The sequence below is a fragment of the Aethina tumida genome, chromosome 5 (genome assembly GCF_024364675.1).
Source record: "Aethina tumida isolate Nest 87 chromosome 5, icAetTumi1.1, whole genome shotgun sequence".
NCBI classification, from domain to species: Eukaryota; Metazoa; Arthropoda; class Insecta; order Coleoptera; family Nitidulidae; genus Aethina; species Aethina tumida.
In genome coordinates, this window is record NC_065439.1 from 10,768,204 (window position 1) to 10,792,241 (window position 24,038).

The window sequence follows — 24,038 nt, forward strand, 5'->3', positions numbered from 1 at the left end:
GATAAAAATATATTCAAAAAAGTTGGATTTTGCGTATCATTTTATTCATTATTCCCCTTATTCACGATTTCCCTTTTATTCTAATAGATCATTTAAATCTATAATTGTTAATAAATTGACTTAATTAAATAATTTATTAAATATTTATATTTTTACGTTATAAACAAAAAATCTTAATAGGGTGTTAGCTAGTTAAAACGAGCCAAAGTTATATTAGCGTCACCTGCTATCTAGTAGCCAAAACGTAGCAAAGAAATTAAATTATAGATTTCTGTAGAATATGATTCCATCTCTTCTGATTTGTAGAGCCATCTGGTAAAGAATAGGTGAAAAATCAATGACAAGCTAAAGGTATTTACATAATAACGTACGCACAGCTGTTTCGAATTCTATGTGCGATGTGTATCAGTCCGGACAACTTGACAGACCAACAAACAATGGCCGAACACAGTGCGAGCATCGTATCGATCTGAGTGGTTTCAGGTTTTCTTTTGCGGTAAAATGTGACAGATCTGATTGGATATCAAAATGTGGATACCGACTAAAAATAAAAAATACGGCGTCGGTGAGTAAATATTTTTTTCTTTACCGTTCATACAGTTTAATTTGATCAATGTTGACGTTTATTATTGTCCTTCATACAATCTATTTTTTGTTTATTATATTATAATTACAATAAATACACATGCAACAATTATTAATTATTTTATAACACACTTTTCATGCGTGTATATAAAAAAATATTTTTCCATCGTATGCAAAAAAAGTTAAATTTCTATCCCAAACATCATTTTATAAGCCTGAAATCATGAAACAAATTCGCAGACAGTGGTTAATTAAATTAAATCAAGGGACAAAACCCTCGGATGCGACTTCCTGTACAGACTTCATTATGTATGATGTGCATCTCTCGCCAGACGCAAGAATTGTTTCCTCTCGTTCGAATGTTCAGAATATTAATTAACACTGTGTCGACTCGTTTAAATTATCATACACAAATCCAGTTCAGGTGTTGCAAATAGTTAATTAAGTAGTAAATATTGACCACTAATTTAATGTTAAAATATTGGTCGAAATAATTTTTATCAGAAAATCTAAAGATAATTTATCTTTATTCATTTACATAATTTCTAAGATTATTTATAAAATTATTTTTATTAATATTTTTTTTTTTCCTTTTGATAAAGAATGTTTATCAATTCTTATCGAATGCCGCAATGTTTTATTAAACACATAATAATTAAATGCATTTAAAATAAATATGCATGTTTATATGTATTAAACTATTAAAACTAACTAAAAGGATGTACAAAAAACAACGAAACGACTATAACTGTACAAAAGACAGTTTTGTGTTGTGTCGTATCTGGGAAATTCCGTCGTATAAAATATGTTTATAGTTGTTTTAATTAATTAAAACTGTTACATTTAATTACGTTATTGTTGTTAAAAATTCCTCGTTTTATGAGGTGTTTTATCTAGTTTTAATTTTTGTTTATAGCCATTTACAATTGGAAAGGCGACGTACGTTTCGGCTTGAGTCTGGAGATCGGGGACACCGTTCAAATTTTAGAGGAATGCTCCGGATGGTATCGCGGTTTCTCCACAAAAAACCGCGCCGCAAAGGGCATTTTTCCCCAGAATTATGTGCACCTTAAACCTTGCAAAGTTGAGAACGAAGGACTGTTTGAGAGCGTCGTTCCTGTTGAGGATCCTGTCGTGCGGGAAGTCACCCTGGTTTTGAGGGAGTGGGGCTATATTTGGAAGACTATTTTTGTGGTAATTTCAAATTTTCCATTTTAATTTTGTTGTGAAATTTAACCATGTCTTTGACCTTTTATTAAAGGAGAGAAATACTTACAAATTTGAAACTGTGGGGAAAGTTATGAGGGATTTGTTGGAATGGAGAAGGCAATTGGTGTCAGGAACATTGACCACAGATCAAACCAAAGAGCTGAAACTCCAGATAATCAAGAAAATTGATTGGGGCAATCGGTAAGTGTAAAAATTATACAAATTATTTATACAATAAAGTTGCATAAATTTAGAATGATACATTATCTATATTTGGAAGTACTCAAAAGAACTGTTGCTACAATGAATCAATTCATTCTTTGTCAAAAACCGATAAATAATATACGATAATCAAAACAAACAAAATACTTTGATAAAAATACCAAACTATAAAATATAATTCTATATTGTATAAATCACAATTAAAATTGCAAAAAAATCATTCAATGTAAAAATCAATTTTAATAAAATTACGTTCTTACATCTAACCTACTAATATTTCTATATTGCATAAATCACAATAATTAAAACTGACAAAAAATTACATCATATAAGGCACTTATTTCGAATTTGGAATTTCAAACAGTCTCAACTAATTACCTAGGAATGGGCTTGACTTATATCCAAACATAAAAACAAATTGTACGCTTAAACACTATCATAACTACATAATGAATAATACTATTTCAAAGCAAACGTTGTTCTTAAATATAATCACAAATTAAAATCTGTCCGCACAGATGAGATTCGTACGAATAATCTAACGCATTTACACGAAGAAAAAGTTAATAAAATGAATGGAACGTTAAGTCTCAGTCTCTTTTCCGTACTTCTCGATTTCCGGATAAATCGGACTCATCTCGAACGTACTGGGCGCCGAAGGTAGATTGCTGTTGCTGCCGAAATTCAATCGTCTCACCAGTTCTTCTAAAATCTCCCCAAACACTGCCAAATTCAAGTTCTGACCAAGCAAATGCAGAAGCAGGAAGTCTCCAACCTAGAAAAAACAATTTTCAAAATGCCGTCAGGAATGAAATTGAAATAGATTACCTGTGTCTTTCTGATGATAGTGTCGACAGCATTGGGTGCTCCGAATCTGAACCGCCTCCTTAAGATCGTTTCTCTGGTGCTCGGCAGGAGAATTACAGCAGCGGAATAAACGATGGCGAGACCCGAAAGCACCGCCAAAAGTATAAACCAGAACCAGATAAAGATGTAGATCTTCTCGTTCAAAATGTTCAGGGCTAAAACACAGAGCGCATCGAACTTCTGTATGGAACCACCAGCACCGTATTTGTGGAAGGTGCATTTTGTTACCCTCGGGAACACATTTATCATCGGGTCAGTTCGATTTTCCTGATTCTGGTTGGAGAAGCTGATGACGTCGGTGCCGTAGCTTAAAAACGTGCCACCGAGGAATTTATCCGTGAGGAAGATGTTCAAAATGACGTTAACAAAATTCAACGCCTCGCACAAGAAGTAACCGAAGGCGTAGGTGTTGTGCAGGTGCATCGTTTCAATCAAATACTGCACCAGACGCGATTGTCTGTGCTCTCGTTCCTCCTTGGCGCCGACCAAAAGGCCTCGCATCCCTTCGGAAATCAGTCTGACCTTTCCCTGCTCCCAGTTCTTCCAGATCCAGTGCGGTACGTAAAACAGGCAACCCTGGAAAAACAACATGAACGGCACCCACTGATAATAGCTGTGATAATGCCGTTCCTGGTTGTCGTTGCCCAGTCCGGGATGAGCCGCCTCTGTTCCGATGTGTTTGCCCTGTTCGTGAGGCAGGGAGAACGTTGAGGTGATCCAGCAGTAGGTGTTTATGACGTGATTGTCGACGCCCCTGTCGTTGATACACTGGATGGGCTCGCCGATCAGGTTGTTGGCGGTGACGATGATGCAGGCGAGAAAGAGGATGGCGGACGTGACCCGGTAGTGGGCCCGGAACACCATGTTGTCAATATTCGCCTTGTCGACGAGATAGCGGATCTTGATAAAGCCCGCAACGGCGGACACCATTCCAAATACCGTCATCTTGATTCTAAAATTAAAAACAATCGTTATAACAACAAAAATTATGTGCCATGATTTTTGTAATATCTTAATTTATCAGAAGAATTGGTTTGTATTTGATGTTCGATTATTTATTTTTACTATTATCGTCCATTGTTTGTTTATTTTTTGTTAAGGCAATTTTGAGATGATTAACTGTACAAATATATTAACTGATGTGACAAATTTTTATTAGTCCTTTTACGAATTTTGCCACAGTATTTCAAGAATTGTAAATTTTACAAATAAACTGGAAATATTATGAATCATGTAAAAGTCATTTTTAAATTTAATTGTATTCATTAAATTACAAAATCTTCATAAATTATTGAAGTTTTATGTTTGATTTACATAATTTATTCGATGAAATTAAATATTCATCGAATATTGTATAATAAATTATTTTATTTTTGTACAAATTTTATATTTTTTCTTTTTAATAAATCAAAGTTATTATTCAGATTTGTTAATTTACTAATGAACACAATTTTGTATTTCATAATTACAAACTAAAATGTTTCTTTATAAATTAAGTATTATGGGAGAATTGTTTGTTTACAAAATTTTGTTATCTATTTCATTACTTCAGTAGTAAAAACAAAGTTTTAATCGAAAGATGAGAATTGCGTAATTAAATTATAATTTTGTTTAATTATTGTTAAATATTTTAATTATTAAAAAATATTTGAAGTGTTTCATTCAACAAAGTTAGATAAAAATATATATTCCTAATTATTTCAGCTAACCAAACATTTTTAAGAACTGGTACCGCCATAAAATATTGACAAGTCATTACATTTGTTGAAGGAACAGGTATCGAATTGCTTCTACCTGTTAGTAAAAAGAAATAGTCGAAAATACCAACTATTGTTCACTTGTTCCGTACACGAAATATCATCAAACAATAATCGGTTTAATTAATTAATGTATTCCCCTTTAATAACCGGACAGATGGTACGACCTTGTCTATAAATAATCCAGATATGGTGTTAAGAAACTCCACATTCTCGACGTCTTTATCAGTTTCGTCACGATAATCGGTGACAAATTTGAGAAACGGTACTTTAGCCCACTACCTGAATCAGTACCCGATCGAAATATTGTAAAAAATAAAGGTTCAAAAGCTGTTACAATGGCTCGTAAAACGTGATTCGTTGTGCATACGGAAAAGATTACGTATTTAAAACAAGCATTGTTAACTTAAATGGCCTAATTGAAACAAACGAGTGATTACGGCACGGAATGCATTTTCCCTGTCTGTACTCTTACCTTTGATCTTTGACTGGCTATAAAACTCAAAACTCTATCCTAAGGAAGCAGCGCAAAACGTTGGAACTCTCACAGGAAAAACTTTCGTTCAATTATTCATTATTTGTTCAGCAACATTTTCGAGGTTTTCGCCACGCCACACACACTGAACAACTGCTGCTCCGCCATCGACCACAAACAAAGGCTGAAGAAGGGGAACCTCTGTCTCTCTCTAACGCTTCGTCTGAATATTACTCGTCTTTCTCTGGCTTTGGTAGTGCCACGAAGAATGCACCGTTTTAAGTCAGGGGGTTCTGGCCCATAATTTACCTGTAAACGTCCACTTTTCGCTTTTACGCCGGTACTACCCAGAATCAACGCCGATTTTCAATATTATTTATCAGTTCGGATTAATTTTAATGCAATTATTTGGTTTAATTTGTTTGTTTTAGTAGCGACAGTCTAATATGGTACGACCAGATTGCAAAAATGCATTCTGCAAGTGCGCATAAGATCGCGCTCAAATTCAAGGTTGCAGACGCTCACTCGCTCATTCATAAATTATCTTTTTTTATAAATACTATTAGTTACTTAACCATTATAAAATATTTACTGAAAGGATTATGGAATTATGTAGATAATTGCATTTGTTTTTCAATACTAAAGTAGTACCTGGTTAAGGTACTTCTAAGAAGTGATTTTCTGTGAATATAATTTATTTGCATGTTGGAAAATTATACGATTGACCTTCGAATTATAATTGAAAATACTATTAAAATTTTTATTTTTTAGAAAATAAAATTTATTAGAAATATATTTAATAGTTTTTCTTAATATTTAAGATTTAGTTATTGTTTAATTTTTCGACAGCAACAATATGAATTTTAAACAGTTTATTATTATTATCAATATTATTTCCGTTATATATTTATAAACATATAAATCATTTTTGACACAATAAAAATACAAAATAAAATATTTTTATAAGATATTAGACCGCATTAATTAAACTAAACAATAAATTTGTAAATGTTAAACAAATGAAAAATGTAATTGCCGTCAAATTCCATTAAAATCGTTGCTAATGATAATTGTTAAAACATCAACCTAACACGCTTGTTGCTACTGTTTAACAACAAATCTGCCTCTTCCACTCCCAACATTGTTTTCCTGTAATTAACGCCGTTCGCTTTCGATTTATTGCCTGCCCCGTACCCGTGTTCCTTTCCCCACTTTGGTGCCGGCCAATCCACCAATTTTTCTAGCCTTAATTACTCCATTATTACGATAAATTAACCAAATGCCACATGCGTGTGTTTGTCCCCAATCCAAATACTACAAGTAGTAATGCGGGCCCGTATTGAAAAGACCTTCGATCGCCTCGAACAACAATCCCATGGTACTGTTACCAACCCAGCGTTCCTCGATGCGACCGGTTCGGCATTTCAATGGTACAGTCTGCCATATTGGGACCGGTTTCTCGAAGCAACTTGCGGCGTACAATCGCCGCTAAAACGACCGGCTGCACAGAAGCCGTATTGATGCTGGACCTATATATTTTTTTTCTTCGTGCGTTCTAATTTATTGCCGGAAATGTGGCTTGCAGCGTTCCACTTTTGATTTTTAAATCGCCTCTTCTGCGAGTTTTGAAGAGTCTGGCCTTCGGTGGTTTGAAGGAAGGCACGAAATCTTTATAAGGTTTTCCCATTAGTCATATCCTTAACAGCGTCAAATGTTCTGGGAACCAAAACATTCCTTTGCGATAAGTAATTCTCCAAATATTTGAGGTTTTATTTATTTTTCTTTCCCACATATTCAATATACATATTGCAATATGTTACTTGTGTTTGATCATGGGGAATTACAATTTTTGCAAGTGCTTTTCAGGAATTCAATGTATCACAGTAAGAAGAATTACAAAAGTTAATTCAGGTTTTCAGTCAATTCATTCTTGGAAATGTTAGGAACCATGATAAGAACTATATTCTGATTCCGTTTCTTCATCTTTGTTTTCTTTCCATAGCCTAGTACGTTGATACAGGTGTTGAGAAATTTAAATTTAAAGGACAAGAAGAAGAAAGTTGCAGTGAGTCACGTCTTCTTCAAAGAACACTCGGATCGTCTGACAGGAATATGTTATATTCGCGAGTCAAAGGTCGATAACCGACTAGACGCATACACGCGCGTTCCAAGGCTGCATTCTAATCCCAGACTCGTCGATCTTTAAACACTACCTGCCGATTCACTTTCTTATCGCCTAGTGTTTTTTTTGCTATGCCAATTCTATATTCCGTGGCAATCCTCGGTTGTATTGCATACATCACAGAATGATGATAGCGTTTCCTACAACCTTCTGATAAAATATGCATATTATGTGGGAAACATTTTGATAATGTAATTTCAGTTGAATGTTTAATATAGCAATCTTTGGTTGAGGTTGAATTAATCAACTAGTTTAAGAAATTATTTAATCTCGTTGCGGTTATAAATTATTTACGCAAGTTGCTGTTGGGTTAGTTGTTGTCATCAGTATATCAAATTATTTAAATGCAAACAGATAAATTTGATTAATCACTCATTTTTATCAAACATTTTCAAGTCCGTGCCAGTCTAAAACAATAAAATGAACTTTCTACAAACTTAATTTCAGAAAATTGGGTTTGGACTTGGTGCCGCGAATCGGTTCCCAAATGGTGGAACCCGATTCGATGTCCATCGTCGAACTCTACCATGTCCACGTGGCCAGTGCGGAAAACACTCACAGCTTTTCAGTAATATAACATAAACAAACCCGATTAAATAAATAAATACATAATTTATTGTCCTAGGCACGCGGCACAATGAAAAAGAAGGAGACGAAAAAAATGCTCACGCACCACCTGTACTTCTGTATGCGCGATTTCGGCCACCACGTCGGCGAAGATACCGAAATCTATTTCTCACTTTACGACTCCTCCAAGCAAAGATACATAACGGAACGTTTCCTAGTCAAAATCTCCAAAGAAGGCTTCTCCAACTACCTGGACAAGCTGCACAGTAACTGTACGGTGTTCACTGATCTGGGCAATTCAGATTTGAATAAGGATATTTACTTGGTGGCTCACGTGATGCGTATCGGCAAGATGCTCTATTCGGACACGTCGAAAAAGACTGACAAGAATCAGATCCAGCAGCAGGTGTTCAAACGGCCTCATTGCGTTGCGGTGCAACATTTGGGGGAGTTTTTCACGTTGAAGGAAGGCAAGGATGATTCGGAGGAGAAGGAGTTCAATCTTAAAGTTTACCAGACTGAAGAAAAAGACTTCCATCAATTGCACGAGTTTATTATCAGACAATCGGGGAAGTACAACGCACTTTCCGCCCACAATTACGGTATTATGGTATCGTTGAAGATGTTGCATGGAGATTTGGCTAATTTACAAGAAGATAATTCTCCTTTGTCGTCGAAAAATATTAGGTTTACCAAAAAGCTAGGTTTTCCAGATGTGATAATGCCAGGTGATGTTCGAAATGATCTCTACTTGATTTTGGACAAAGGCGAATTTGAAAGAGGTGGTAAATCCACGGGCAAAAACATAGAGCTCACAATCGTTATAATTGACAGTGAGAAAAACATTGTCAAGGTATAATTCTCGTTTTATTTTCTTTCCTTTATTTAATTTCACTCTCGTTACAGAATTGTTTATGGGGTGCTTCTAGTACTGACGGCTCTTCCGAATATAATTCCATGGTGATCTACCATCACAACTCTCCCGTTTGGTCTGAAAACGTCAGACTGACCCTTCCTACAGATAAATTTGCTGGAGCACACGTGCGACTCGAATACAGGCATTGTTCAAGTAATGAATTGGTCACTTTATCTTATAATTATCTAAAATTGTTTCCTTTTTAATATAGCAAGAGAAAAGAATGATAAAAAGCTCTTCGGTTTCTCCTTCATCCGACTGATGAACAAAGAAGGAGCAGCAGTTCAAGACGGTCAACATGAGCTTTATATTTACAAATGCGAGGACAGTCAAAAGTTAAGCAACTGCGGATACTTATCTTTGCCCACACATGCTAAGGATTTGGAAGGAAACCACGAGTCGAGTGGACAATTCTCAAGAAGTCATAAAGAAGCTGTGATTGTTCGAACTCTACTTTGTTCCACAAAATTAACTCAAAATGGTACAATAATTTTAAATACGGTTTAAAGATTTACTGTACTTGTATATTTATAGCTGATCTATTGGCCCTGCTGAGATGGAAGTCTCATCCGGAAAGGATTGCTGAGTCTCTACAGAAGGTATTACGATTGGGCGCCGAAGAATTAATCAAATTCCTGCAGGATGTTTTGGACGCATTATTCGCGTTGTTTTCCACAGAAGATGGAAATTCAACCACACACAGTGGATTAGTTTTCCACGTTTTAGTCTCCATATTCAATCTTTTGGACGGCTCCAAATACCAACATTTCAAACCTGTTTTGGATGCTTACATTAAAAATCATTTTGCAGCTGCTTTGGTCTACAAGTGAGTCCAATTCGTAAACTTGTTAAAATAGTTTTCTTCATAAATATAATTATGCAGGGGTCTACTAACGAGTGTTCAGCATTGCGCCGACTACGTCTTACAGTTCGAGAAACAAGAACCAATAGAAAAGTGCTTCAAGAGTCTCGAGTACATCTTTAAGCTGATCATTCAGAGTAGACTGTTGTTTTCTAAAGCGACAGGCGGACATTTCGAAGACAGCTTCCGCAGGGATCTGTATAGCGTCTTCTCCTCCCTTAACCGTATGCTCAAACTCAACCACACTCAAATCATCAATACGCAAGTTGCGTTGTTACTTTCCGTTAGTGCCGTTTATGAACAATTAACTGAAGTGCTTCCCACTATTGAGATAACAAAATTGGCAGCTTCGATGTTGGATCAGCTACCGAAAGATTTGGCTGCTCTACTTGTGCAATCTAAACTATCCTGTATTAAAAATTTGGTCAACACCAGACTCTTTCAGGATGATGGTTCGGAAATTTTATAGTTTAGTTTAAATTTAGTTTACTAAAGTTATATATTGCAGAATCAAGAATAATACTTCTAGAAACTAGTTGTAAACACTTACATTATCATTTGATGCGACGAGATGAATTGAAGTTGTGCACTGAGATTTTGGGCGACATTCTATCCTTCCTGTTTAAAGAACGTAAAGGAAGCGGTGAAATCGGAAAAATAAACAACTGCATCCATCATGATGTTGATACAGTTTGTCGAACTATTTTGGAAATCTTGGTCCAGACTATTTTGACGGTTATCGATAAAGAAGTGAAAGTCATGGTTTGTATTTTCTATAAAATTCTATAAAAATTTTACAGTATTACTATTTTTTAGGGATGTTTGGTGGCTTGTTTAATAGGAATCCTGCAACTTCTCGACGAGTTTCATTACAAAAGACTGTGGGAACTTTTGTCAGGAGTACACGGGGACAGAAAACCACTAAAAGATCTTTTGATGAGGGTGTTTTTGGTATTCAGGAATTTGGTGAGGATGGAAGTGTTTTCATCTGATTGGCTTGTCATAAAAATGCTGACAAACAATGTGATGCTCAAGGCCATGCAAGAGTTTGCTCAACCTCTTGCGTTTAAATTTTTGGATAGTCGTGCTGGATATTTTGATAAAGAGGTGTGAATTATTTCATTGTTTCATTTACATTTAAGAAATTGAAATGGTTTGTTTTTAGTTGTGGACTAGTTACTTTAATTTGGCTGTGAATTATTTGACTCAACCATCACTGCAACTGGAGCAGTTTTCTGAAGTAAAACGCGAGAAAATCATCGAGAAGTATGGTGATATGAGAGTGTTGATGGGCTTCCAAATATTATCGATGTGGTCACAGCTCGGTGATTGTAAAATTCACTTTGTACCATCCATGGTAGGTCCGTTTTTGGAAGTGACTCTGGTACCGGAAATTGAACTCAGAAAAGCCACATTCCACATTTTCTTTGACATGATGGAATGTGAGCAAAGAGCCAGAGGCAATTTTAAGCAAGTCGAAAGTGAACTTATTGATAAATTGGACATTCTAATTTCCGAAAATAAAGGAGACGATGAATATAGGAGATTATTCAACACCATGTAAGTTTTTTTTATTTATGTAACTTTCTCTATTCGTAACAAATAATAAGTTTAAAGTTAATTCGATTTATTTACTGTTTTGCTTACTAAGGGAACATTTAAGTGGAGTGTAAGTACAATATAACTAACCCACACGATTCATTTTAATATTAATAATTAACTCTATATAAAAAAATTGATTTTTCAGGCTTTTGGAACGTGTTCAAACGGAAGATCCAGCTTGGAAAGAAAGTGGAGCAGCGTTTATAAGTTCAGTTACGCGGTTACTGGAAAGACTTTTAGATTACCGAAGTGTTATTCAAGGTGATGAAAATCGGGATAAGAGGATGTCATGTACTTTCAATCTTTTGGTACTACTAATTTGCTCATTTTATATAAATATCTAACTACATTCTTTTATAGAATTTCTACAAGAACGAGTTTAATAGAAAAGAAATGTATCTCAGGTACATTTACAAACTGCATGATTTACACCTTTCGGCAGAAAATTACAGTGAAGCTGCTTTCACTATGAAACTATATGCTGATCAACTTTCTTGGAGTACAACAACTCTTGTTTCCGACCCTCATTATCCCAACTGCACTGAATTTCAAGTTAAAGAAATCCTTTACAGACAAATAATCACCAATTTTGACAAAGGAAAGGTACATATTTTAAATATCATTTTTGAAAAAATGAAAATATGCTTAATTTAATTTTTAGTGTTGGGAAAAGGGAATTCCTCTGTTGAAAGAATTAGCTCATCAATACGAAACTGTGTCTTTTAATTATAAAGGATTGAGTGATATTTTGAAAAATCAAGCCAAATTCTACGATAACATTCTAACTCAACTCCGTCCTGAACCTGAATACTTTAGAGTCGGTTTCTATGGTCTTAGCTGTCCCCTTTTCGTTAGAGTATGTTAAACGGTTTATTGAAAAAAAAATGAATATTAATTATTTGATTTTAGAATAAGCAATTTGTGTATCGTGGACTGGAATATGAGAAAATGAGTGCATTCACCCAAAGATTACAAACCGAGTTTCCAGTAGCTCAGATCTTGACAAAAAATACACCTCCAGATGACAGCATAGTCAATTCTGAAGCTCAATGTATCCTTTTCATTAAAATCAATAATCTACAATGGCAGAATTAAATAAAATAATTTCTTTAATAAATTAACAGACATCCAAATCAGTAATGTCAAACCCATCCCAGAACAAACTCCAATCACAATGGCAACTGACATTCCAGACAAAATTTCTAGGTTTTATCATTATAACGACGTCAAGAAGTTCTATTGCGACAGACCTGTTCATAAAGGAATTGTTGACAAAGAAAACGAAATCAAAGTGAGCATCTCTTTTAATATAATTTGTCACCAATTATTCATTTATATTTTAGACTTTATGGATAGAACGTACTGTGATGGAAATCGCAAACCCTCTACCAGGGATCCTGCGCTGGTTCGAAGTGATTAGTCGCCAGGTGGAAGAGATCTCTCCCGTGCAGTATGCTTGCGAAACAATGCAAAACGTCGAAAAGGAACTGCGACAGTTGATCGCCGCCTACACGGCTGACCCTAAAAGAAACTTGAATCCCTTCACGATGCGTCTGCAGGGGATCATAGACGCTAATGTCCAAGGTGGAATCAGCAAATATCAGCAAGCCTTTTTCACCAATGAATTTGCTAAGTTGTATCCAGAGCACATTGTATACGCTGGGATGTTGAAGGAATTGATTTTGAACGCTACTGGGGTAAGGATTGAGTGTGTTTTTGCTGTTAAAGGTTTTGGGGTTAATTAAAATGTTGTAGGTGATTGAGGAAGGCCTGATTTTGCATGGAAAATTGGCGAATGCGGGCATTTTGCCTTTGCACCACAGATTGATGGAACGTTTCGGACAACTGTGCGAAAGTTTGGGCTCTTTGAAACACGCTAACAGTATTGTACAGTACGTCATTTAATTAATTTAATTCCTTACAACAGTGTAACGTTCATTTTTCATTTGTAGCACTCCATTGCCTCCAGTACCAACAGCAAAGAGTTTGAAAGAAAATGGAAGTAACAGATCTTCAGGTTCTAGTGGAAATTACGGTCATCTGGCAGATCACCATTCTGACTACGATAACATCCATACAAAATCGGTACCTAGACGTAGAAAAAACAGTAATTCAATGAGGCGATATAAAAGCATGTTTTTTCTTTCCCATAAATCCGATAAATTTCTCTCTTGGTACAAGTAACATATGTTACATCAGCGATTTTTGTACACATTAACATAAAATATAAGTTTTCATGCATGTTTACTAATTTTATTTTGTGCTTGTTGACTGTATTTAAAATTAATGATTTTGTACAGGAGGAGAGGATGATTTTGGATCGTCAAAATCTGACTTTACCGATGGTTTCAAGTACAACTGCGCCACCAATCCCTCAGAGAGAATCAAATCGACCGCGTTCTCAAGGCTTCAACAACACCAGTTTCACCGACATCCGAACTCCTACTAGAACATCTCTAGATTACAATACATCTAGTCTACCAACCATGAAATCTAGGTATTAATAATCTTATCGCATAATTTATGATTAAATATAATTAAAGATAAATCATTAATTTGATTGATAATTTCAGAGAACCTGATATCTGCGACATACCCCTTCCACCGAAACCTGGTCACACCAGGGAAAGATCTTTAACAAAACCACCATCACCCAGACTTTTAAGACATGCCATGTCTATGACTCCAACTGATGGTTCTATCCCTCTTAGAAACTCTTGGTCCGATTCTGGAACAGAAGAAGCTCCACCTTTACCTCCAAGATCACACAGTAATTTATTATTATTTTTTGGTGATTATATTTGGAATAAAATGTTTTATCTTGTAGCCCCTGATAAACGATTGTCGAACAGTGAGGCGCCGCCGTGCGTCCCAAAACGCACCCAGAAAAAGTCAACGCCTTCAATGTGTAGCATGGACTTCACTCCAGAAGACATGCAAGAAAACGCTTTTGTTCAAGCAGCGGCGACAACCACTGAGGACAATTCAGACCTGCGTGACTCAGGTACCCTTCAATTTAGACAGTCACCGCTTACACTAACAAATTATAAATTAGGTATAAGTATGACGGAAGTGAACACGAATCTGAACAATTTCAACAACTCGTGCTACGAAGAGTTCGAGCTGCGCGGCCACCAAGAAATGAACATCAATTCGAGCCCGAGCGAGGCGTTGCAGGAAAGTCCACCGCCGATTCCGCCGAAATGCGCCCAACTGGCGCACACCGACGATGCGACCAATTCGTTAGAGAGGCGCCACCTGTCGCCGCCCGAGGCGTACGCGCATCCACCTAATTTGCTCGTCAGAAATGATGTCGGCCAAGATGTGGTTGACGAGTGAGGTTTTTAGTATTAACGTGGTTGTGTCGGAAGTATGATTTTTAACTAGTCCGAGTTTTTTCCTCGTTTATTCGTTACGTTTTTAACCATTCCCGTTTTAATTCCATTTACAACCGATACAGGATAGTTTTTTAAGAAAATTGTATACATGAACTAATATATTTTCGTATTAATATAACATAAAGGCTTACGATGTACAGATAGTTGTAGAAAAGTGGGACAATAGGGAGAGGTACACGAGTTTCTCACCTGATCTTTTTTCTATTACAGGTAAACTGAGCAACGAAATGTTTTATTTATTTTTAACGTGATCTTCCTTAATATACAAATAAAACGCAACTGTGTCAAATTTTCACTGATATATAAGTATTAAATACTAAGTATAAATGGTACCTCCTCCTTATTGTTGCAAAATACTAATTGTATGTGTATGCATGTACTTATAAATTTAAGGCATCGTCATAAAACTACATCGACCACTATAAACTCCATTAAGATACAAAAAACGACCATGTATTATATTTTCCTTTGATATTAATTGTAATGTAATTTATTTCCTGAGATTATTTTTAATAAGCCAAAACCAAAAATATACTATAACGCAATAACAAGATTTCTTATTGTTAGTATTTATTTATTCTGTGTAGTCATTGTAAAACTTGAATAAAGGCATTATTTTAACAAATATATTTGTTTTTTTTCTTCACGAAAAATATTATTGTAGTAAAAATGGCACTCCAGTAAATTTGGACGCGTTTTTAGTCTGTCTCTGTAATTCCAACATTACTTCAGTGGTTTTATCAATGACAAGAGGAAGACTAAATCTTGGATCATGTTCACTGAATCTCGGAAAACAACCTAAATCGTTTTTGTCAAATTAATTAAATTAATTAGATAATTTCATCGGATTCGATTCATGATATCCATATTTAAATCCTCGAGGTGTGCTGTGTATTCTTATAAGTGAAATTGAATGGATTTAGTGAAAAGTTCAATGTGTATATACTGTGCATTGTTGAAATAGTGTTTTTGTTTAATTATTATTTGAATGACCATGTCGAATGATCGAAAACTCAGTACTACACAATATAAAACGACAATCGGTACCGTTTTTACGCGATGCTTAGATAAATTTGAATAAAATATTTTCATTTCTTACTTTAATAAGCCTATTGTATCTTTTTTAAAACAAAATTAAATTATTGAAAGTACAAAATGTCTAAGTATTGTTGAATTAATGATGACAATGATGCAAACAATTAAAATATTGTTAAAAATCAAGTACATTGAAATTTAAGTAAATACAAATACTATCCATAAATAATATGATTGTATATTAATTGTTATTTCAATTGAATTGTATTTATATTTTGTCATGGTCTTGTACAATCCATAATATATTTTAATAATAAAAAACCATATGAACATGCATATAATTGTTGCTTGGAGTGTCAAAATATGTGAAAACCAGATGGTTGTTGATAATTTTTATTCAAATATTAAGATATAAAAAACGATCGTATATTATATTTTCTTTTGATATTAATTTTAATGTAATTTATTTCCTGAGATTATTTTTAATAATCCAAAACCAAAAATGTACTATAACGCAATAACAATGATTTCTGTTCTGTTAGTATTTATTTATTCTGTGTTGTCATTGTAAAACTTGAAGAAAGGCATTATTTTAACAAATATATTTGTTTTTTTCCTCGCGAAGAAGTATTATTGTAATAAAAATGGCACTCCAGTAAATTTGGGCTCGTTTTTAGTCTGTCTCCTTAATTCCAACATTACCTCGGTGGTTTTATCAATGACACGAGGAAAACCAAATCTTGGATCATGTTCACTGAATCTCGGATACCAACCGTACCTAAATCGTTATTATTAAATTAATTAAATTAACAAAACATTACAAATTTACTCTTGGTTTGAGGTCACAGGTTTTTTATATTTTTCTTTGGGTCCCTCTAGATAGTTTAATCGAATTCGATTCATGATCTCCATATTTAAATCTTCGAAGTCGCCTTCATGTTTCGAATAGAATTTTGTAGTCAAAAGAGGTTCTAAAATTTATTTCAACATTCTGATCCATGCAACCTTCTTGTATGTTACTTACTGTTATATACATGTCGGTAAGAGTCGTATATCTTAAAGTACTTTACTTCTTTAAGGTTCCTTTCTTTGAGTACATTTTCAATTAACTTTACCATTTCGAAGAGAAAAAAATTAAATAAACTGACACAAAATTATGACATTTGGATATTTTAACAATAATAAACAACCTGTTTACTTTTAAAATAATTTTATTTTAAAACAATCACAACACCCTTTATTAAACTCCTCTCAACTCTCATCGTAACAAAATTCATGAAATAGGAATTGTTTTATTGTTTAGACTAAAGATCACTAACTTATTGTCAGTCCACCTGACTTTGCGCTAATCATTTATAATAACTTCTCAATAACTTAACTCAACATCATTAAATTTATTTAAATATTATATACAATGAAAATGGCAATGTTTTTTGTGAACGTGTTTTTTTAAACATCGAAAACGTGCCAACAAAAACGATTCGTTTGTCTACATATTCGACCCGTCAAATGGCAGTATAATTTCGGTTTGTTATTGTGTTATTGCTGTTATTGTAGACAATCAATCATTTCACCAACACCTTTCCCCGTTTCTTGTTGATATGAATATTTGGCTACGCGATTGTCAACAAATGAAAAGTGAAGTGTTCAAATCAACTCGTCTGTTAAATATTTCCAAAAATATACAAAAGTTAGCCGTTATATTCATACGAATTTTTTTTTTTAATATTTTGTTGCCATCTAAGCAGTGTTTATTTGGCAGTAATGCGTTTTGCATATTCATTGCCTCGAACATTGATATGCATCTGAAGTTTTAAGATTAGATTTAGATTGAACACATGTCTTTTTAACCAGAAAAAAAATTAACACTTGTTTTCTGGTTAATTTTGATACTGAACAACGATGACGTAGCCGAAAAATTGGTGTATTTTCAGTATTTCGGAATATTCGGAAAAGTCACTAGTTTTCGTGAATGCGATGAACGAAGCGACGTTTTCGTATCACAGATATGAATTGATGGGAAGACTCAACTCAAAACGGACGTGGCAAAGGAAAGAAAGGGCATGCGTGAACATAACTGGATCACAGATTAAAACAATCCTATTCCTTTTTTATTATGTCCGGTTTAGACCGGAAATGGCAGTATATCTCACCGAGTGACTTTTTCCACCTTGAAACAAACACTTTTCATATCACAGACGCATGAATTGATGTGCACAATGAAAGAAAAACGAACATTTTATGCGTGTTTTTACGGATCAATTTGAGGCCAATGCTGAAAATTGATTGGTCATCTTAAATCTTTTGTTTTTTTCGTCGGGTCTGTGTTGTTCAGTATGTTTGTCGATTTGGAAATTGTTGTAGATAAAGTTAACATGGCTGGAAAGTATAGAAAGGTGAATATGTTAAATGTATCTACATCACAAACTCTTCACGTGTTTAACTAGCTAATGTTAGTTAATTATTTAAATTAATCTACTGCGTTTAATGAATGCGGGTTTAATATAAAATTTTCCGTTATCAACAACCTTCAGTTTTGTCCGATCTGTCCGAACAAAAGCTGATTTTGTTTTTGAGATGATGAATATTCTTTTTAACAGAATTATTTAAGTTTATGTAGAAATGGCAGTGATTTTTTTTAAATTTCTTTAGTTCTGTTTATCCATTTCTTTAAATTTCTTCACCCATCTCAAAAACAAAATTATTAAACCATTCTCAAATTTATTTACATCCGGAACAGACCGACATTTCTAATTTTAATAATTTGTTTAAATATTTTCCTATTGTTAATCGCTAGTTTATGTGACGTTTCCTAGTGAAACTTTGGAATTTCGCCACATAAATTGTTTTGATTCTCTAATTTTCACATTTTATGTACAACTCGTGTATTCAGTCATTGTGTCTGTTTGACACAGTGCCTAAGAAAAATATTTCCACAACTGAAAACGTTTAAAATTCACAACTGAAAACGGTGAGATTTAACATGTGTGTAATTAAGCTTGTAGCAATATTTTTTAATCAATCTCACCAAGTTTAATGGTACTTTTTGCTAAAATTCGAATATAAGCTTTAGCCATTAAATTCGAAGTTCCTAGAACTTAAACGCATGCATTTATCTACTTATTTATAGTAATGAAATTTCTATGAATTGTAATGAGTAAAGCCTACATTTTTGTTTTTCGAAATTTCCTACCCTAATTTTAATTTAATTTCACTAAATAATCTGTTAACTTTCTATGTATATATAAAATCTATAATGCACCCTGCTTAATACGCCCCGAAATGCAACAGTTAATTTTTGAAACGGTCACAAGACTGTGACCATCTAATAGACTCATCTCACTTGATATCTAAAATTGTTATCATGAATTAAGCCCTACACGAAATTGAATCACATTTCTATAAAATTCGCTTAATTATTTGGTCCGTGTAAATCGTCGAGTATAAAAAGTCCTCGTCATCGGATTGTGTTATTATTATTAATATTATTTTTTTGAATAATTTTTTGATTTTTCATAATTTCGTCCGAATTTCAGATCACCATCGAGACAATTCTGTGCACCGTTTTGGGAAGATGTCACACCGTGGTGACCCTGTCCACTTCGACGTAACGCACAGAATTGTCGCTGTGTCAGCTGCATATAATCCCCTTCTCGTCGACAATCGCGGTGTCCGACGAAAGACTCTGCAAACGTGTCTGAAGGATCGATCTTGGTCTTCTGCGACAACTTTTCCACAGTCCGAAACACACTCCAAAACTAAAAAAAAAACAATAAACGTTACAAGGGCATTCGGTAATTGTATAACCTTTGTGATAGACACTTCTAAAGTCTAGTCGAAAGATAACTAGATTGAAAACAAAAGTGGATTTTTGCCCCGACGCTTTAAAGCACTTAAACTTCCCTGTTCGACCGGAATTAATCCAATTATCTAACGTTAAAATGCGACTTGTTCATCATCTTTGATGTCGCACAAGAAAGGGAGACAATAATTGAGTTAATTCAGATTCCGTCTGCCTCAATTAACATCAATTTTACCTGGAGACCATCAGGATAACGGATCCTAAAAACAAATAGAGCGGCGGAAGCTGGAGGATAATAGAGCAATGGGTTAGAGCCTCATCAATGCCAGAGGGACAATCTTCCACGCCATCACACCAAACCGTAGCGTTAATGCAGGCATCCAATTCTGGACATCTGTACTGGCATTCATCCGGTTTCATCATGAATAATCCCAGACCATTTGGCGGGACGTCTCTCCTAAAACACGACAACAAAAAATCGATTCAAAGAGACGAACGATCGGGACTATTATTTATCGCGATCATTTATCATTTTAGTCGTATCAAAACTGGATAGTTCCAATTTCGTTACACATTCGGATTGATTTTCCGTGCGCAAGTGATATTTCTTCCATACATCCTTCTCGAAACTGCTGCGCCATGCAGTCGTACAAATTGAAATGTTTTCCTCCCCTGCGTCCGTGTTTATTTATTGCATACTTTATCACGTTTAACAAGAAGCGACATATAAATTACACTGGTATACATAAAAAAACATATCACATGAATCTAGATGTATGCCTGTTGGCTCTAAATGTTCGTAGAAAAGCTTTCTATTCAATCAAGCAGAGAAAGGATTTTTTGAACGTTTTCTGTGATTTTTAGTTAACAAATACGTGAAAGAAGATGAATAAGTTGCTTTTTTAAAACCATTTACTCATAATCACTAAACTATTATACTAATTTTGGCATCTATAACTTTATTAAATATTAAAAGTGAAATATATCAAAAATTTTTATATAATTTGTTCAAGGGAATACGAAAAACTTAGTTTAAATTTAAATAATTTAAAAAATAGGGAAGATATTAAAATGAATTTTATTGTACCTTTTGCTCAACTCCAACCACATGACGGAATAAGATCCTGGTTCTTTTCCGTGAAACTCTACTATCACGGTTCTGGGCAACTCCTTTCCCAGTCTGTCGATCTCCACCACATCTAGTGCCATCTTCCCAACGTTGTGTCCTTCAGGGTTCCAACCTTCCGAGAACACCTCCACCACGTGTCTCCTTTGGTACGAATCGTAGGGACAAATCAAGGCGGAATACAAGGCGTTATGAACCGTAATCCGATTCGAGGTGTCGCAGTGATCCGTCAGAATTGTGGTCGCAATCGTGCCGTTTCTGTATCTGTTCGTTTGTCTCATTATCATTCCGTTGACTTTTACGTATAAGTACTTGTTTTGGGAGGGAATGATCACTCGTGGTGACGATTCGCAGTTGACCTGGAACAGTACGTTTCAGTTTTGCGCCGGAGGATTTTGCGGTTGGACATGGACTAAAGTTAAAGGGGCTGAATTCCCGGGATTGTAGCCTTTGTCGAAGGCCCGGGGTTTCGTTATCAGCGATTTGCATGCAGGCAAAACTCCGGTAATTTCCTGCGAGTTCAATGAGACGATCCGTTTGTTGACTCTGACTGGGATCAATTCGGAATTAACCCAAACTATGCCGTCGGATTGAAACTTTTGGAAACAATATCGCGTCGTGTCTTTATGTTAAAAAAAGACGATTGTTAAAACAACTCTGCGAGTCAAAATTAAAACTCTCTTGACTTATATAAAAGACGTTCCACTAAATTACGAAACACGAAAGATATGAAAAACCCAGAATTAAAAAACGGAGAACATCGCTCGTGAAATTATCTCGTAGACGGTTCCCCGGGGAGCGTTCCCGTTTTTGTTGACTGTCTCTCCAGACGTCGATTGGCATTTAACCTGGAGTTTTAAGGTGGGATTGAAACTACAACTTCACCCCTCAGCGGAATTTCGAATGCAAAGCCGAGAGTTGATTTAATTTTCAGTGTCGCTGATGCCCTGAATTTCCGATTGTGGCACGTTTAAAATGCTGAAGGGTACTTCGTAAACTGTGTCATAAAATTGATTTGGTTAAGGTGAAAAGTGAACGTTTGCCCTAAATCAAGGCGTTAATTTACGGCTCAAATTTGGTGCGGGTTAATTTTCAAGATGCTCAGCTCTAATGTAATAACTTCGGGTTAATAGCAGGAAACTGGGAATATTTAAGCAGGGGAATGTTTTATCTATTACACTAGTTTACATCGAAAATATAGAAGCTCTCTTAAGTGGATGAAAAATATTAAGATTTGGCAGTAAATTTAAAATATCTTCTCTTTTCTATCATGTATTTATTTTAGTCGCCTGGGCCTTATGTATATAATTGAATAAATATTACAACAATATTTAGAAATTTTAATTTTTGAAATATTGAAATTTTCTCTCACATTTTTATATTTATTTTCATCGGATAAAAAAATATTATGATTAATTATAATAATCCCAATTTATCACATTTTTAGTAATACAGTATTGACAGAAAATAGAGCAACTTTAAAAATTCATAAATTGGTACCGCCCTATATATGCAAATCTAATATAATTTATACCAGTTATGAACACACTAAACACCGTAAATTCGTATTCATGAAGTAATTTCTATTATCCATTTTCCACTGCCATTTGCAGTTTACATGTACGAAAAATATTAAATTTTAGCTGGCAAGAAACTTATATACTGGGATCCAGTTTTTATCACAACATTTTCAATTTTTATTCACTCCTTGTTTATTTTATTTTATTTTTTTTTCATTTAATTTAATTTATAAATTTGAATTAACAATTTTCAATGTTTGAATTAAATGGTTATTTTTTAAATTTATAAGTACAAATTTTTGAAATAATGATTATTTTAATTTGTTATAATTTATTTTTTGTTTAATTTAATTTAGTAATTTTATTTTTAAGCACAGTTTTTTGAATTATAAATATAAGATTTAAACTTAGTTTTTTAAATTTAACATTATAATTTAATATTTTTAATATAATCTTTAATTTAATTCGTGTAAATAGACATATACTATCGCCCATACGTAGATCTACAAATTATAAAACGCAATCATTTTTTAAGTATTAAATGTTTAAACATTTCGTACCTCCCTTTATATACGTAGTTTTGATGTAACTTTTTATTTCGAGCGCGGTTCATAGTAAAGCAATTAAACTACATTGAATATATAGTTGATTTTATAGTTTATTTCTGTGTCCGACATTGTTCCTTAAATATAAAAAATTCCTAGATGTATAAATTAGACAACAAATTGTAGAAAAGCTCCGGAATGGGGTAAAGAGCTGAGTAAAATTGCAATCGATTTAAATATAAAAGAACTTGTGATCTGGATAGATTCGAAGTCGAGTCTGATGGTATGTCATGAGTGAAAAGAGTAATTACTGAAAGATACCCCAATTCTCTTTGGGAAATCCATGCAAAAAGACTGTCAAAATTGAATGAACTCTACGAATAAGTTCAAAATCTACTTTTGACCCTTGAATGTTTTTAACAATATTACATTGAATAATAATAGTAAATTTTGTATATTGAAATTATTTATCATTGAAAAAATTACTTAAATGAAGTAAATGACTACAAATCATAAAATTTGATGAAATTCAGTTCATTCCGAAAGCTAGTCAAATTTCAGTGCACCCAGTTTTTAAATTTTCGGTGTAAACCAGTGTGATGCATAAACCGGCATGTGGAACATGAACCGTAGGAATTTCCCAAATCTGTTGTGTCAGCTATAAAACATACAACAAAACTGTGGGAATTTTACATTCGTACGTCAGAATATAAATGCACATTCGTGCAATTGTCGACGTATGCCAAAAATGTGTGCATTATTTAAATCCGTCCGTTCCACGTCTGACACGAATGCTTACCACAGTATCCCACTCACCTGATCCGATTCGAAGGGATAGACGAAGGGAATCTCGCCGCTCGCACCCCTCATCCTCAAATTCTTGCCGCAAACCGGCATCTGCACGAACTTCCAACTGCCCTCGAAGTGCAACGTGCTGAAGTCGTCCGTGGCGTTCATGTCGTTCACATCGAACCGCAACTCAACGACGTTCGACGATGAAATGTACGTGAACGGCAGCAACTTGTCGGGATCGACGGCGCACAAACAATCCCTCGGGACGCCGACCACGTCCTGCCACGGTACGTCGTAGAAACGGACGGCCGCTGAGCCGTTGCCCCTGCACTCCAGACGGTCAGTGTCCTTGCTGATGACGGTAGTGCAGGCGCGATTTTTTACCGTCATATTCGTTATTGTTATCTTGACTCGTTCGTTTTTCTGCGCCTCGAATCGATACACGCAACTGCAACAGAATGACGGCAGACGTATAGTGTGAAGCCATCCTCAAAATTCATAAGAATTTTTATTTGTGGATCTTTTCAACTGAAGTTGTCGGTCAGTCCAGTAAAAATACGTTTAGGAAGAAAAATT

General features: G+C 34.6%; 4 protein-coding genes across 5 annotated transcripts in view; 1 reads left to right on the top strand and 3 right to left on the bottom strand.

Annotated features, from left to right (window-relative positions):
* Window positions 1-432: 432 nt before the first annotated feature.
* On the top strand, window positions 433-15,267 carry LOC109598138 (dedicator of cytokinesis protein 3). 2 transcript variants are annotated; one of them, XM_020013976.2, is made up of 25 exons: window positions 433-565; window positions 1,502-1,779; window positions 1,847-1,995; window positions 7,745-7,865; window positions 7,923-8,717; window positions 8,771-8,933; window positions 8,992-9,261; window positions 9,315-9,606; window positions 9,664-10,094; window positions 10,151-10,404; window positions 10,459-10,749; window positions 10,808-11,202; window positions 11,294-11,311; window positions 11,390-11,552; window positions 11,605-11,847; window positions 11,906-12,100; window positions 12,154-12,295; window positions 12,369-12,535; window positions 12,588-12,941; window positions 13,000-13,136; window positions 13,197-13,329; window positions 13,545-13,741; window positions 13,818-14,014; window positions 14,072-14,248; window positions 14,300-15,267. In XM_020013976.2, the coding sequence occupies exons 1-25, from the start codon at window positions 529-531 to the stop codon at window positions 14,581-14,583; spliced, it is 5,883 nt and encodes a 1,960-aa protein (XP_019869535.2). In that variant the 5' UTR covers window positions 433-528; the 3' UTR covers window positions 14,584-15,267. The 2 variants fall into 2 exon arrangements, with proteins under 2 accessions (XP_019869535.2, XP_049823045.1); XM_049967088.1 differs by lacking the exon at window positions 11,294-11,311.
* On the bottom strand, window positions 2,237-5,309 carry LOC109598139 (innexin inx3). The gene is made up of 3 exons (XM_020013977.2): window positions 5,116-5,309; window positions 2,845-3,835; window positions 2,237-2,791 (listed from the first exon to the last, which is right to left on the bottom strand). Exons 2-3 carry the CDS (start codon window positions 3,826-3,828, stop codon window positions 2,600-2,602), a joined length of 1,176 nt encoding a protein of 391 aa, XP_019869536.1. The 5' UTR covers window positions 3,829-3,835; window positions 5,116-5,309; the 3' UTR covers window positions 2,237-2,599.
* Window positions 15,268-16,213: 946 nt separating the features above from the next.
* On the bottom strand, window positions 16,214-16,839 carry LOC109598140 (uncharacterized). Its single transcript, XM_020013978.2, has 3 exons — window positions 16,702-16,839; window positions 16,507-16,648; window positions 16,214-16,455 (listed from the first exon to the last, which is right to left on the bottom strand). Exons 1-3 carry the CDS (start codon window positions 16,793-16,795, stop codon window positions 16,308-16,310), a joined length of 384 nt encoding a protein of 127 aa, XP_019869537.1. The 5' UTR covers window positions 16,796-16,839; the 3' UTR covers window positions 16,214-16,307.
* A 42-nt stretch (window positions 16,840-16,881) lies between these two features.
* LOC109598128 (uncharacterized) overlaps window positions 16,882-24,038 on the bottom strand; it is a 38,704-nt gene continuing 31,547 nt past the window's right edge. The window contains exons 12-15 of the mRNA XM_049967927.1: window positions 23,487-23,910; window positions 20,567-20,964; window positions 19,715-19,936; window positions 16,882-19,435 (exon numbers count right to left, since the gene is read on the bottom strand). Coding sequence (XP_049823884.1) covers window positions 19,309-19,435; window positions 19,715-19,936; window positions 20,567-20,964; window positions 23,487-23,910 — 1,171 coding nt within the window. The 3' untranslated portion in view covers window positions 16,882-19,308. The remainder of the gene's footprint in view (window positions 19,436-19,714; window positions 19,937-20,566; window positions 20,965-23,486; window positions 23,911-24,038) is intronic.